The 15,134-nt window shown below is 44.3% G+C and overlaps 1 protein-coding gene across 5 annotated transcripts in view; it reads left to right on the top strand.

The window, feature by feature from the left end:
• Nucleotides 1-15,134, top strand: part of LOC143365377 (lachesin) — a 106,073-nt gene that overhangs the window by 33,665 nt on the left and 57,274 nt on the right. For all 5 annotated transcript variants that reach the window (XR_013084539.1, XM_076805498.1, XM_076805506.1 and 2 more), the window contains one exon: nt 9,653-9,846. Coding sequence is in view for 4 of the 5 variants with exons in the window: in XM_076805498.1 (XP_076661613.1) it covers nt 9,653-9,846 (194 nt within the window). In the remaining variant the exon portion in view is untranslated. The remainder of the gene's footprint in view (nt 1-9,652; nt 9,847-15,134) is intronic.

Here is a 15,134-nt window from a genome sequence, read left to right as displayed (position 1 = left end):
GGGGATGGGTTGCCGATCTGCGTGCAGTTGCATGCGGTGTGCAGGCAGCTTGGCGTGGCCTCGGCGCGGTGGACGGTCGACTCGTTTTGTTTGCCTACGGAATTTCTGGCCAAAAAATAGTTTACACAGAGCCAGGTGGACGCGTGCGAAACTCCCCGGAATGCGGCACGTTCAGTAAATTTCGTGACCGTTCACCGGACCCGGGCTCTGTCTTGAGGCGAGCCACTGTGCGAGACCCGGTACGAATTGCACCGGCACGTGTTCGTAACTCACGGGACTTATTAAACGCGCCGGAAACGCAGCTTCTACCCGCCCCGGCTCGCCTGCATCAAAGAACAATTTATATTTACCAGCGCTTCATACGTTCATTCAGCCAACCTGGCTACCGTGAATAGAAATTGTTCCACGCTTCCCCGAGACCGTTTCCCGAGAACATGATAGCTTTGCATGATAATTTCGCGTGCTCGACAATTACTTCTGGTATTTAGAACTTTTTGGGAACGCGGTGCTTCGTCCGCCTTCCCGGTTTCTCTTTATTTTATTGCTAACACTCTCCGAGTTTGAGTTGTTTGCAGGGTGTAATTTGCGAATTTTTTTCTACGACTCTGTGCCATGTTTTTTAATGAAACTCTGCCGAGTTGTTCGTACATGTTTCGACTGTGTTCCTGAATTTTTATACGTTGATATTAGCAGAACCGTGTTACTTATTCCTCGAGAAAGTAGATCATTCCTCCGGCATTACTTTAAGAAACGCTTTGAGGTGCGAGTGCATTTCAGGAATTTTTTTTTTGCTATGCTGGAACAACACATTATTGTAAAACTTTACAGGCGTATTCGTATATGTTTGAACTATGTGCCTGAATTTTTATACGTTCATGTTGGAAAAATTGCAGTAATTATTCACCGAGGAAGTGAACGTTTCCCCTGGGTCAGTTTTGAGGAACATATTGAATATATGAAATGAATATATGACCATATCAAAACAATACCACTGAATTTTTCTCTTCATTCAACTTCAGAAAGTGTCGACTTCAAACAGAAACTGGTCTTATAGACAACCGTGAATACCACTTTATTTGTCTTCCAGTCTACGCGGAGTATTATTTTTTTGCTGTCAAGCTTTGAGGAAGACACATAACAAATAAAATGGCCACAATAAAAATGCTATCGGTCTGCGACACGATAAAGTGGTAGAACGGATGGTTGAATCAAGAAGAGAATTACGCTTGGAAGCGTAACAACAGGAGCGATCAACGAGTTAATTCGCGAGCCCCGATTGAGAGGTTAATAGCGAATTATTAACGGCGAAGTCGTTCCGAAGATTGCGACAGCGAAATCGATCATAACGACGAGGGGTACAAAGGGAGGGGAATGAGAGGAGTTAAGTATTTCCTTGAACCGTTGCGATCGTGTGTCGTAAACTGGGTTCGTAATAAACGGAGAGAGTAGTTATTAGAACAATGTTATCGGAGAACAAAGCCAGATTAGTTCTTGGGCCATTCGGTCGACCAAAGTAACTCGTATTGCTGCAGTCCAGGCGAACGAACACGATACTCTTGCGCGAGAGAAACCCTGCGGCCCGTATCGATAATCCCAGTGTCCGAGGAAAAGTTCGATTCCCGTTGCCGGAAGTATCGAGTCGCGCTTCGAAACCGTTCCGATTCTATGGCATCGGGGTTCAGGTATCGGGGGGCGGCAAGTATAAAAGGGGCGAAACGGACTCGTAACGGGGCCGTCAAAGCAACGTATGGACCCTCCACGCAGAAATATTTCACGGGAGGTGAGCTAATATCAAGCAGGGTGAGTTTATCTCGACGAGTTCTGCTCGAACCATTCGACACACTTCCCGATCCCAAATTATGGGGAAAATTCTGGTATCGATTCGATATACAGTCGGGGCCACGATTAACCCCCCAAAAACTAACCTTTCTAACATCCCAAAAAATCTCAATTTTAAGAAAGCTATTAGTTTTGAAACGGTGTCCCCTGAACTTCGCCTCGGACCGTGAATTCTTCTATTGTTGAATTTTCAGGCTAAATTTCTCGATCGCAACGCGACGGTGTGACGCTCTCGAAGATCGATTGTCCCTTTCCGCCTGGAAACGGCGCAACGCAAGGAGCATGGGAAATAAATTCGGCGCGGAAAGTTACGGGAAGCGACGAACGCGCGCGCTCGAGAGCCGAAGTTATGGTAGAACAAACGGGTCCAGGCTCTCGCGGTGTTTTATTTCCACTTTGGCGCGCATTGAGGCAAAGTTCGTAGTTAAATTGCTCTGAAAGACGCTTACCGCATGGGGAGTTTAGGAATATTGCAGTTCCTTAAGCCCGGGAGTATCTCATTTTCCAAGTTTTCAGCAATAACGACACCTCGAGCTCGTTATTTTTCGAGATCGGCCTCCCTCGTCCTCTCTCTCTCTCTCTCTGAGATATAAGGCTACTGCCTCTTACGAGGGAACGAGGATCGATTTCCTTTCGATGCGCCATCGATCTGGATAAGGGACTCAAGTGGCTGGAAAGCCTTAGTCGAACTACTGACCGAACGCTCGACCGGTTCATTGTACCAGAACCTTGTTCCTCGAACCGTTCACGATGCTGTACGGATTAATTCGAACGCCAGCTGTATATGTTCACGGTGTTGCAATTCTATGTAGGAAGCTGGGAATCGCGATTATCACCTCGGGCTGTGCAAACATTGCCAAACGGCTGCAAAACTGGAGTTTCTGGACCTCTGCGCGGAACATAGTAATAGGCTGCTTTATGTAGTAAATACCAAAAAGTCTCGATAGGATGCACCATGTTACAATCGAAGCATTGCAATTAACGTATTAGCCGCGCAAACACGGTCAAACGACTTTGAACCAGAATTTTCGGACACCTACAAATCACAGGCAAACATTTTTTTATTCAGTAGTCTATGTCTTGAATCTCTAGAACAAAATGTAGAAATTTCTAGTCAGAGAAAACGCGGTCAAACAATTACAAACTGCGGTTCTAGGATATTTGTACACCGCGTGCTAACGTTGTACTAATAATTTCAAGCACTCGATGTCCAAGAATATTAAAAAAGTATCACAAAGCACTATGAAAGCATTACAACAACAAACACACCAGGCTGCTGAATCGCAATCAAACAACGACAAACGGACCGGTTTGGACATTCGCGCACCAGGTAGAATTGCATATATTCAATCGAACAGTTCCTTCACTAAATTCGCCAACGGATTCCACCAACATACATGAATCAACAGCGACAAACGAAACACGATCGAATGTGGAACAGTCAAAGAGGCGGATGAATCATTTCGAACTGACAAAATAGCGCAGAATTTATTAAGGAATAATTGTGTTAGCATTTAAATGCCTAATTTAACCGCCGAGGGATATTAAAATAGCAATCCGGGTTCCGAGGTACACGGGCAAGTGGAAAATGTGAGACAGGCGTACCGAGATTAACCACGATCAACGATTTCGCCGCTGGCTTCCCGCTAGCAAGTTAAAAAGTTAAATCGGCCAGGAAATTTGAATTTCAAGCTACATATTTAACGGAGGAGCCGGGCCTGCGAGGACGTCGACGGCCCTCGAGCATTTCAATGCTCCCCGCGGTGCGGCGATTACGCTCGCCGAACATCAAACTTTTAATTCGCGGAATGGCTTACGGAACCGCGATCACGGAGAACGATTCGGGAACAATCGAATGTTTGCCGAACGCGGCTCGTGGAAATCAGCTTCGACATACGGGAGCTTTATTTGCGGAATGGGAAAGCTCGCGGGACTCTTTCGCTCCCTCTTCCCTTCCTCTCCCGGTGCTGTTTAAAACGCGGGTTCGATAAAGAAAGTCGGGCGAGGAGAATGGGGGGAGAGAGAGAGAGGGGGGGGGGGGGGAGAATGAAAGGAAGATCAGCGGAAGAAACGAAATTTCCGCGAGCCAAGGGGATTCTTTACTTTGCCACGAATTACTCTCTATCTCTCTTTCTCTTTCTGGCGCATCGGGGAGGCCGTAGTGTGCGTTCATAGCAACGCCCCGGCCTCGTTTAAGTTCTTATTATTTTAATAGAAATTCTTGGCACGGTCTCGTTCGAAAATAATGAAACTTCCCCGGATACCGTTTACAAGTTTCCCTATTTGTTTTTGCCGGTTCGCGTCGGTCTAGCGCCCTCTCTCTCTCTCTCTTCTTCGTTCCCTCTCCACTAGCCTGGTGTTTCGTCCGTGTGTACATCTGACAGCGTTCGCAGGAGAGTAGATACGGAAGTTTGCGGAATAATTCCGCACCCGGTAAATTCGATGGTCCGCATTGAATAATGCCGCGGTCGCGACCGCGCGACCGAAATGCCCGTTCTCGCTGTATTCGTTAAACATTTTATTACGATCGTTCTTTTCCTCTCCCCGGCCGTACAGCGGTGTACGGCCTTGTCGTACTCTATTCTTCTTTTTCCTCTCGTCTTTCGTCTTCCCTGACCCGGGGAACTTTTGCCAAGCGGCGCGGCCGCGGCGAACTTTCATGGAAATGCGGCGCGACTTCCTGCTCCCTTGCGCGCGGTTCAAGACACTTTTTTTTTTAACGCTGACCCGACAACGGGAGGTCCGGCGAAACTTTTTCAACATTTAGCCCCGGCGAACGCCTTTATGCGCATATCAGCTCGCTCGCCACCTGGACGAGCACGCGAGAATCCGACAGCCGGACGGAATTCAAATGACACGCATAATTATGCCGGACGTCGTGTGCCGACCGCCCGTCGTGATTCGCGGATTTTTCGCTGACTGCATGTCCGTCGGCGTTACTTTATTGTTAATGTTAATTCGCCGGGAGGAGACGGGACACGCTGCACGTTCTCTGCTCGTTGTCCTCTTAAAAATCTGGGTCACGTCGTCACGGGAAATTTCATTCTGGGTTTGATTTCGAGCTTAACGACGAGCACCGTTTTTGCCCGGCATTTTGGAGCGCCGTTCGCTGGTGGATTTTTTTTTAATATCCCTTTATTATTATGTAGATTTTGTTGTGCGAGCGTAGAAGCTTCGGAAATGCAGAGCGTAGCTGTACTCTATAGCACAAAGGCGCCGCGGCGCCCGGGGCTGTTCGAAATCTGACCCAGAAACTCGAACTAATGTTGAAGTACCGTAGATTTAATTTACATTAAACTACGATAGCAGCCACGCACAGGGCACTAAAACAAAAAAAGTTTCGAGCTCTTTCTAGCCGGGGAAAAACGACGGGGGCACGACCTGTGGCCGGATAAGTGGAATGGAAATGGTTCTCGGTCTGCGAAATGGAGTAGGGTGGTCTATAGACAGCCAAGTAGAATGGGATCGGCCTGGAACCGGGCAAGTAGAATGTGGACGACTTGTGGTCAGACTAGTTGAATGGTAATGGCCTATGGTCGCACAAGTGGAATGCGGAATGCCTATTTATGGTCAGACGGGAAGAATAGGGCTAACTTATCCGCTGACCAGTGGAATAAGTTAGATTAAAGTCAGACAGGTGGTGAAGAAGTGGCACGAAGTCAATCGGTAGAATATAAATTTTGTTTCGTGATCAGTGAAATGGAATTAAGACTAGTTAGTCAAGTGTTTAAACATTGTCCAGGGTTAAACAAATAAAACGAAGATGATTTATAGTCAAACGAGTAGAGCTGATGTGATGTCAAGTCGGACAAGTGTGTAGACATTGCCTTGGTTTAAGCAAATAAGACAACGATGATTTATAATGAGACCACTGGAATAGTTGTAGCGTAAAATCAGACAAGTGGAATAGATGCGGTTTAGTGTAAGCGAGTGGAATGGAAACGACGTATGATTACACCGATGGAATAGGAAATACCTGTACTTGGGCAGGAATAATATAGTCCACCTGGTCTAGGGTCAGATAAGTAGAATAGGAATTACCTTCGACCAGATAAATGGAATGTAAACAGTCTATGATCAAAGTGCGATATGAATAATTTATAACCCGTAGAGCCTGCACGACTTGTGGATCAAACAGGGATAGTATGGAGATTCGTAATCAAACAAGCAGAATAGTGACTGTCCATGGTCAGACGGACGGTATAGGGTGGATTCATCGCCAGTTGTGTGATAGAGAGCAGTGCATGGTCAGACACGAACATGCAAGAATTTAGTGGCGTGATTGAGTAGAAATTGAACAGTTAGATTGGCTTGTAAACGAGCAAGTAGAGTAGGAACCATATATGATCGGACGAGTAATATAGATCGTATGGCCTCAAACAAGTAACGTAGGTCGGTGTATGGTCAGCCCGGAAAGAATACAAGAATTCAGTGGTACAATCAAGTAGAATAGGGACAGTCTCGTTGACTTGTAATTAAGCAAGTAGAATAGGGAATGTGTGTGATCGGACAAGATACACAATGCCGCCGCCGTATGCTCAGGTGAGTGACGTAGGTCAGTGTATGGTCAGACCAAAAAAATAAATAAATAAAGGATAGTGGTTTAATCAAGTAGAATAGGGACAGTGGTAAGACAAGAAAAATATAAACAAATAGAAAAATGAGTAGAATAGTGAGATGCCTGTACTTGTACTTGAAATCGTCTCTATTTATTCTATAAAAATTTGTAGTCATTTCACGTTCGCAGCTTCGAAATACTAATAATTAAAATAGCAGTTTCTAATCCAGCTAGTGTCACCTTTTCCGCGCAAAACTCCTCCTGTTTGATTTACAACAGGGTGTTGGGTCTGCAGGGGAATGGGGTTGGAACTAACTGGTGTGCGCGCTAGACGTGCAACGAGCGAAGCAATCTAATTAATGTATACACACCGGAAAGTTTCTCCGCAATCTCTCGTCCCCATCTTTTCGGTTAATATACTCGTCGCCGGCACGGTAGACGTGAAATGCCTACTCGCAGGAATGCCGGAGTCTTTTCGGGGTATGATGGAATCTCCCTGGTGGTGGGTCAAGCGATACCCTATCTCGAGGTTACCGTGGGATTACTATAGGACGCCAGTCGACGATCGTACTTCCAAAGAAAGCGCACTATAGCATCCTCAACGGACGACGGGTTCGTGACGAAACACGCATTCCGGGGACAGTCGAATTAATTTATTCGTGCCGAGTGTACAATCCGGAAACTCCGGCAACTGCGGATTACGAGAGATACAGGGGTCCATAGTGTGCCGTGTTCATGGTAATGCCTTGACAGGCAAATTGTAGGAACCACGAACTTTACTTTACCGTCCCTTTACTAATATCGCGGGATGGCACTCGGTCGCATGGACACGCCGCTTCCACGGTGATCTGTAAACCAATCAGCTGCAAATTCACCCATTGAGAGAAATAATTCCATATTTCCCAGACAGAGAAGCTACACGAGTGCCGGACAGAGCACAGACGTAATTCCAATCGATCACACGTCCCGAATATTCGGGACCACGTCCCACGAAAATTGCGTCGCTCCAACAACGTGGATCGCTCCCGGGTCGAAATTCTTGTTTCAGTTCGATAAATACCCGCGGGCGGAATTGATCATCGTCTTAATCGAATGTGTTCCTTGGCGTTCGGGTGGCTCAATAAAATCATTTATTCGATGAAAAGGGTACGCGTCAGCGAATCCTCACAGTTCTCTGAACTTGAATCACGCCCTCGACCCGACATATTTCACCCATCGGCCCTGTATCGCGCGCTAAAAGGAAATGGGACTGGGCCGTCTGTCGGTGGAACAAGTACAGCGATTCGACGAACACACTTCGTGTATTTTAGGGATCGAAGGGTCACAATTCACGACCGGATCCTTTTTTCCCATTGAAACACCGTTGGATTCTAGCAACTTCGAGCAACCGGGAGCGAATAAAAGACGAAATGGAGTCGCGGAGATTCAAAGCGTGATCCTCTTTCCGGTGAAAAGAATTCCTCGAGTTTTCAACATTTTTACAGGATTATCGAAACGGTCCGCAAAATAAAAGGCTAAAAAGACGTTGCTGTGTTCTTGTTCGCGAGAGCGCAGGCTCGCGCGGAATTGTTTATAACGTCGATAGCATAGCGCTGGCGCATCCATCTTGCCCGACGCGGAAATTACCGGCGCATCGAAGAGCTGTCCGAGAATTTCCTTGCCGCCTCGGATCATGCTCGTGTCGTCGTTCATCAACATTTGTTTTGATTCATACACGATCCGCGGATCGAGGGCGGGCTAATAGAGACCGCGTTAAAACTACAAACTGTCGGCGCGGGGGCCGAGATTGATGGAAGGGTTGCTCGGTGTTTCACTGGATAGATTGTTCCCGTGTTGCGGACACCGATCGGGATCAAACAAGAATATTAACAGCGTTACAGCCCGTTTAGGGCCGCTGCCGTGCCTGGTTAACGCTTTGACCACCGTGTCACCCACATACGGGTCGCCATTCTTGGCTCAAAGCTAAATATTAGTCTTTCCGGCACGCCATCCCGCGAAACAATCGCCGGCAACAATGGTACTTCGAGCAACACTTGAATTAAATATCCCCGGAAATGCATGGAACGCGCCGATTTTATTGAACATGTTTCATTTATAACTATACTACGGATCTCTAGGGCAAAGTAAAAATTCTCTGCGTTAATTTTATATAATAAACAGTTCTTCTTCCTTCAAATAATCTTAATAGAATGGAGATTCTATATCAATAATTTTAAATTCAAACTTGCTACTATTTGAAATTTCCACCACTCAATTTTGTGATAATTGCTTCAAATCCGCAGTCTACTTATAATACTAAATTTTAGAAAATCAGAAACGAATCGAACGTTTTGCTCGGCCTAAGAAATGAGAATGGATTTACGAGGGATCAATCAATTGTTTAGCCTTGTTTGCACATCTGTTTTTGTTACGATAATAATTCGTTCGAAGCCAGATTAGTCTCGACGTTATTCAACAGAAGAGATTTAGCTAGGACTGTGGATGCGGCAAGCATGTTTAACCCATTTTTGGAATTTATAAAATATAGGGGAGGGTGCACATTCAAAATTTTTACCGGACGGAATCCTTCAGTCGGCGAAATAAATTTGGTGCTTGCTCCGGTTTTCAGGGAGATCGCATTCGGATCTGCGTTCTATTCATGCATAATAAATACCAGGAGTTTTCATCTCATTAACTCCTTACATTATTCCCGGGACGTGAAAAATTTTTCATTCCTATTGAACACTTTCATTTGGGGGTGGGGAAAGTTTCATTGACCTCTTTCCATTTTTAATAAAGCTCCCGAGAACTAATAGGATAAGTTTGGTGGTGAAGGGCCAACTTAAATCACTGTTCTTTCTGTGATATTATTTTTACAGTCTTCTAATCTTTAACGGTTCGCTGCAACCACGTGCTATGAGACAATTGCGAGGAGTTAGAGGGAAGGTTTCGCGGAAGTTTTACGGGCGTTGGTCAGCCAGCGATGCCGTTAACGACGCTCGACGATGTTTCTTCCTGTTTGCTTTGTTTCTGAAGCGGCAAACACAGCGGCGAGAAAATGAACAGTCGTTGTAGCAATTTTCCGGAGCCCGTTCGGTACGAGACGCGCATAAATATTTGACGCGGCGATAGCGTGGGGTGGAAAGGGGTTAAGTAAAGTCCAGGGGAAAGCCTCTTAACGAGGATCCCCTGGTGGTACGGGGCTGCCGTGCCGCGCCGGCTTAAGCCTTGTTCGACCTCGGGAACGATTGCTTTGATTTAATGCCTATTTTTCAGAGTATCCGACGGCGGTCACCGCGGAGATAGTTGCTGCGAACGTGAACTCGTTGGACGAGGCCGTCACCATCGACGTCGATCTACCACCAACGCTGCCGATGAATTTCCGCACGGAAAACTCGTCCGTGATCTCCGCTCAGACTGGATCTACGGCCCTGCTGCCCTGCGTGGTCCAGAATCTCGGGGACGGAATGGTATGTGATTTTTCAACTATCATTATTAGACCGTGGATTTTATGGATTTATAAGAAAAGCCAGTTCGTGCAATTTCATACTAAAACCTACCTTTCACGGTGAAAGAATCGGTTTGCTGCTTCACGATTATTGCAATTGTGAAAGTGCTTTCATAAGAAATAACTGAATTGACTTCTCTATTTAAGAGCATAGTATAACGAAAACCATACAAAGTAAATTCAATCTTCTCTGCTGTTGCAATTTATGCAGACAATTTTTATTCTCCATAAAGATCCACAATCTAATCATTATTTATAAGAAGAGTAGCCGTATTTCACGAGTACGTCGAAAAACGATATTGTGTTTAATTTACCCCTTAGGATTATTGAAATTAGAAGTTGAGCGAATGAAAATTTTAGCTAGGGAAGATTGAAATGGAACATTTTGAGAGGGTTGTTGCCTTTAAAATTAGGGGATGATTCTAATAACGAGACCAAGAAATGAGATATTTATGTTCGAAAGGAGAGCGGTTTAGTAGAGCATGGAATTATTCAAGAGTCCTGGTTAGACAAGTAGGATAGACGTGGTATAATGTGAAGCAAGTGGAAGAGGTGTGGTCTATGGTCAGACAAGTAGAACAGGGATTACCTTCGGCCAGATAAAGGAAATTGTAGACGGCCAGTGATCAGACAAGGAGAAAATGAATAATTTATAACCAAGAATCTGGACGACTTGGGATCAAACAAGGGTAATATGGAGATTCATAAGGAAACAAGTAGAGTAGGGACACGCTAAAATCAGACGAATGATTTAGGACTGCTGTGTTGCTACGGGAGTGATATAAATCGCTATATGGTCAAACAGAAAGGATTACAGAAAGTTATGAGTTCGAATCAAGTAGAATAGGGACAGTCTGTGACCAGATAAAAGGAATGTAAAGAATTTGTAGTTGAATGAGAAGAATAACTTCAATGTAAACAAATAGGGACAATTTATGACCAGATCAGTAGAATAGGGACGTCTAGAGTCAGACAAATGATCAGTGATAAATAAATCATACCTAGAATCAGACAAGTGGAATATAGACCTATTCTCTGATTAAAGAAGTGATGTAGGGATGACTTATAGCCAGACAAGTGGAACAGACGTGGTCTAGAGTCAGACGAATGGAAGAGAAATGCAGGAAGCAGAATAGAAATGATTTATGATTAGACAAATACAATAGGGACTACCTGTATGATTTTTCCTCGCAGCTACCATTATTTGTAAGAAGAATGGCCGCTTTTATCGTGAAAAAATGTGTGTGTGTTGTGCCGGTTTTATTTGTCCTCGAACAATACTGAATAAAAATGTTTTCCAGCAATAAAGCAAAGTGTTCGGGCCAAGAGAACAACACGAAAATATTCAAGAAAGTTTTCGATAATGTATTATGTTGCAGGGTTTAAGGCGCTTCTTGTTCCCCAGGGTGTGCAAACTTATTATCACGCGCACGTAATACTTGTAGGGTCGGTCTTCAGGGATGTTCCGAGGGCGGAAACGTTTTTCCTTTCATTCCTGGGGTGGAATCGCCCTGCTGACACGGTGGCTTTGCACGAATTAAATGTTTTGTTATATTTCTTTCGTCGATTAGTGATTTATTGGACCCTCCCTTTTCGAGGGGTTGGGTGTATCGATTTTCCTGGCGCGCTCGGAACAGACAGCTTGTACAATTTGTCTGTTTGGTCTGATCTCAACCCTTCGCACTGTGTCCATTCTTTGTCAAGCAAAAAGAAGAGTCGCAAACATTTGCAAATTTATTTGTTCACTGAAAATAAAAGCAGTTCTGCAGTTCCATCGAACGCAGGACATTTCGTCGACCGAGGAAAAGCGAAACAAAGCTTTCTGCTGGTACACGTGAAGTAGCAAACCAGTAAATAGAAACGAATTTAGTTAATTATTTCGAAATGGTGTGATCGCTTTCAGTGCTTTCAATTCCATTGCAAAGGGTAATATAATATTCGCGGAGATTTTCCATAAAAGTATTTAAACGATATATATATATATTACAGAGTTAATAATTTAACCATCTCCGTCGAGGTTTATAATATTTCCATTCGGCGAATATCAATTCCGCGTTTAATAACCGGAGACGTATAATGATCAGGAATATTCCCGTGGGTTCCGATATTTCGCGGATTAATTTAGGGAAACAGGGGTTAAAGGAGGACTGGTTTGCTCCAATATAGATTTTATATCGTTAAAAGGAGAACAAGAAAATTGCCAAGCATCTACGAGCGAGAAGAAGGAGCATCATCCGGTATTGTGCGGAGCGCATTCACGTGCACTATAAATGCATAAAATCCGCGATTTTGCCGACGATCCGTCTCGAAACTGTGGCTGTAAGCGTGACCGACGAGGGAAACTACTCGCGCGCGTTCGTTCTCTCTATATAGGATCCCGATATCGTCTGTTACGGGGTCGATGAGGGTGGGTGGAGCATTATACTCGTTCGCGGTATAGATCCTTTTAATTTGCCCACGGTATTACAAGTACGGACGATAGAAACGACGGGAAAGACACGTACAAGGGGTTCGGAAGGAAGATTTAATTGAGGTAAGGAGCGCCGAGAGGGTCGAAGGTTCAGTTTTGTCCCGGCTCAGCCTAACAGAAGGTTTATTCGCGCACCGCGGGATGAAATGAGATTAAAAGCTGGAGAGCCGAGCGACACAGGATTTTTAACTGTTCCACCCCCGTCTCTTGTGCTCCTCGTCACTGTTTCCCTCGCATTGTTTTCGATAGAGGCTTTCACGGGCCACGATAACAAGCTAATAACTCGCATTATACACGGCACACCGCCATTTTCCCTGGTCCAAAGGGGTCGGCCAACCCCCGAGAGAGCGGCCTCGCTTGAAATAATAAACCACCCGCCTGCAGCTTTATTTTTACTGTCGTCACTCTGTGGGGCAGATTAGTACATGGAATTTGGCTGAAAATTTCTGTGTCGCCACATAAGTTTAGTCACGATGGTATTATATCTACCTTGTTAAGTACGAACAATGTATCAGTCAGTCCTGCTCCTCCGAGTTTCAATTCCATTTTTCCTGGCTAATTAATAATGTATTTTTATAATGCAGGTATCTATCTTGTTATCTGCAATCGAAGCAACTTGGATTCTTGTATGTGCACCCTTTCCCGTTTCTATCTTATACAAACACAGTCTGTAATCCGAATTATTCGTAATCCATAATTAATATAGTGTTGCAATTCATAGGCATGATTAGAACAACCTGTTTGCCCCAGAGGGGAACCAAAGTCTTTGCAGGCTCGACTAAATGAAACGCAGAAAAACAGACCAGGGTCAGAAACGACCCGATAAGATGCTGACGTCAGTCTAGAAGAGGTCAGGCCGGTTTTAATGAAATTTCCCGGGGAAAAAATAGACAGGAACGGTCGAAGACAGATCTCGTTCTACCCTGCGTTCTTCGAAAGAGTTTGAAAGTTGCGAAATGAGGTACCTGCGATTGCCTTCGTTAAACAAAGTAGCTTCACCCGGCTAGGACTGCGGGAATTAACCAAGGCAACGCGAGCTTTGCTCCGCGATACTTTCAGCGGGCCGTCTGCGAAACGCCGGCCGAAGTTTCGCTTCTTTGCCGCCTGAAGAATGTGTCTGCTTTCCACGGAATTTTTCTCAATGGAAACTATAAGCCGGAAAGTTTTCCTGCGTCCCCCGGCGCAGAGGCGGGCGTCTTTATAATTGGAAAAAGTAATGATTCCCGGCGAAACAAAAGTTCCGTAATCCGCCGTGGAAAAGTGTAACGAATTTGCTTAAGCTAATTGGTGTGTGTAATTGAATGCAAAGAGAACCGGCCCCGAGGAAACACTGCGATTTAACAAGGCGATTGGTCAGGTCGGAGAATCCGCGATAGTTGGCTTTTAAAGCGATTGATCGCGCTGTAATCTATTACTACGTTTCCGATTTTTTTTTTGGAAGAGGAAGCACGAAGATGAAAAAGTTCTCGTTACGTAGAATTGAAAGTGTCCAATAATATTTTTCATTTATTCTGCTTTGAAAAATTACAAAGTTATAGTCGCTTTTCAATGCGTACTTTCGCTGCCAGTAGAATAGAGTCAGCCTGTGACCAGACAAAAGCAGGTTGAAGAAGGAATAATTAAATCAATGCGAATGAAAAACTTGTAGTGATCTCATTACCGTAGCCTTCGGAGTATCCGATAATACTTTTCATTTCACGAAATGGCGAAATTACAATCGAATCTTCGGACGTGCTTTCGCTATACCTTTCCGCGCTGTTGTACTTAATCTATTGATTTTTTATTGAATTAGATTTCCCACGGAGGAGAAAGAAAAGATATTTTCATACCACCCGAAGCATGTGTAATGAAGGTTCAAAGAGATTTTTTTAATGGACCGTCTTATTTTCGGCGAGGATAATGCCGGGCATGTTCGTAGCGTAACATTCTCGGTCCTGGATCAGTTTGCGAATGAAAAAGTGCAAGCGTAATAAATGAAAGTCAATATCTTTTGATCTTGCTGGCAAAGCGGAAGGAATGTCTAACGACTCAAAGAGAACCGCTTGATAACCGCTCGTTGTCTCGTAGACGGGATTCCGAATGAAAGAACAGTGGAGCCGCGGGGGTCTGGCCTGCTTACAAGGGAACATATTCAAGTGCGAATTTCCGATTTTGATGAAACTTATGTGACATATAGTTCTTTGAAAAATATTTGACACGTATTTTTTTTTATCGGCAACCATCCACTTTGAAGGGGTGAAAACAGCCCTCAAAGTTGGGGGTCAAAACCATATTTTTTGAAATATCTCGGAAACCAGAGGTCGAAAAAATTTGAATTTTTTTTTAAATTGTGTGTTTTTCAATGAGAAATGTAGTCGCGCAAGAAAAATTTAACAAAAGTCTTTTGTTTAAACAATATATTGAAAATTTGATTTTTTTTTGCAGTTTCTCTTATTTATTGTTAGTTCATTTTAATGTAAACTTGGGTGTGTGATCTTTGATCAAAATTAGGGTTTACATGTTTCAGGATTTTTTTTTTTTTTGCCATTTAACAATAATTATGCATTATGGAAGATAGTCTTGCATCTGCCGTGCGTAGGAAGGAATTGTGGCTTGTTTTATCGAAATATAAGTATTTACTATAAACGTGTATAGTATTTTAAACAATACCACTGGGTTATGTGTCGTTTATTGTTTTATTAGTAGCTAAAGAAGGTGGCGCAGGTAGCAGCGTGACGCGGTGCTAATTACCGCGGCGGAGTAAGGGTACCGACTTTTATAGCCAATTCGCCTGTGAATTT

This window comes from Halictus rubicundus, chromosome 1 (assembly GCF_050948215.1).
Source record: "Halictus rubicundus isolate RS-2024b chromosome 1, iyHalRubi1_principal, whole genome shotgun sequence".
Lineage (NCBI taxonomy): Eukaryota > Metazoa > Arthropoda > Insecta > Hymenoptera > Halictidae > Halictus > Halictus rubicundus.
The sequence above is the reverse complement of the archived record's forward strand: the minus strand, read 5'-3'. Positions and strand labels throughout refer to the sequence as shown.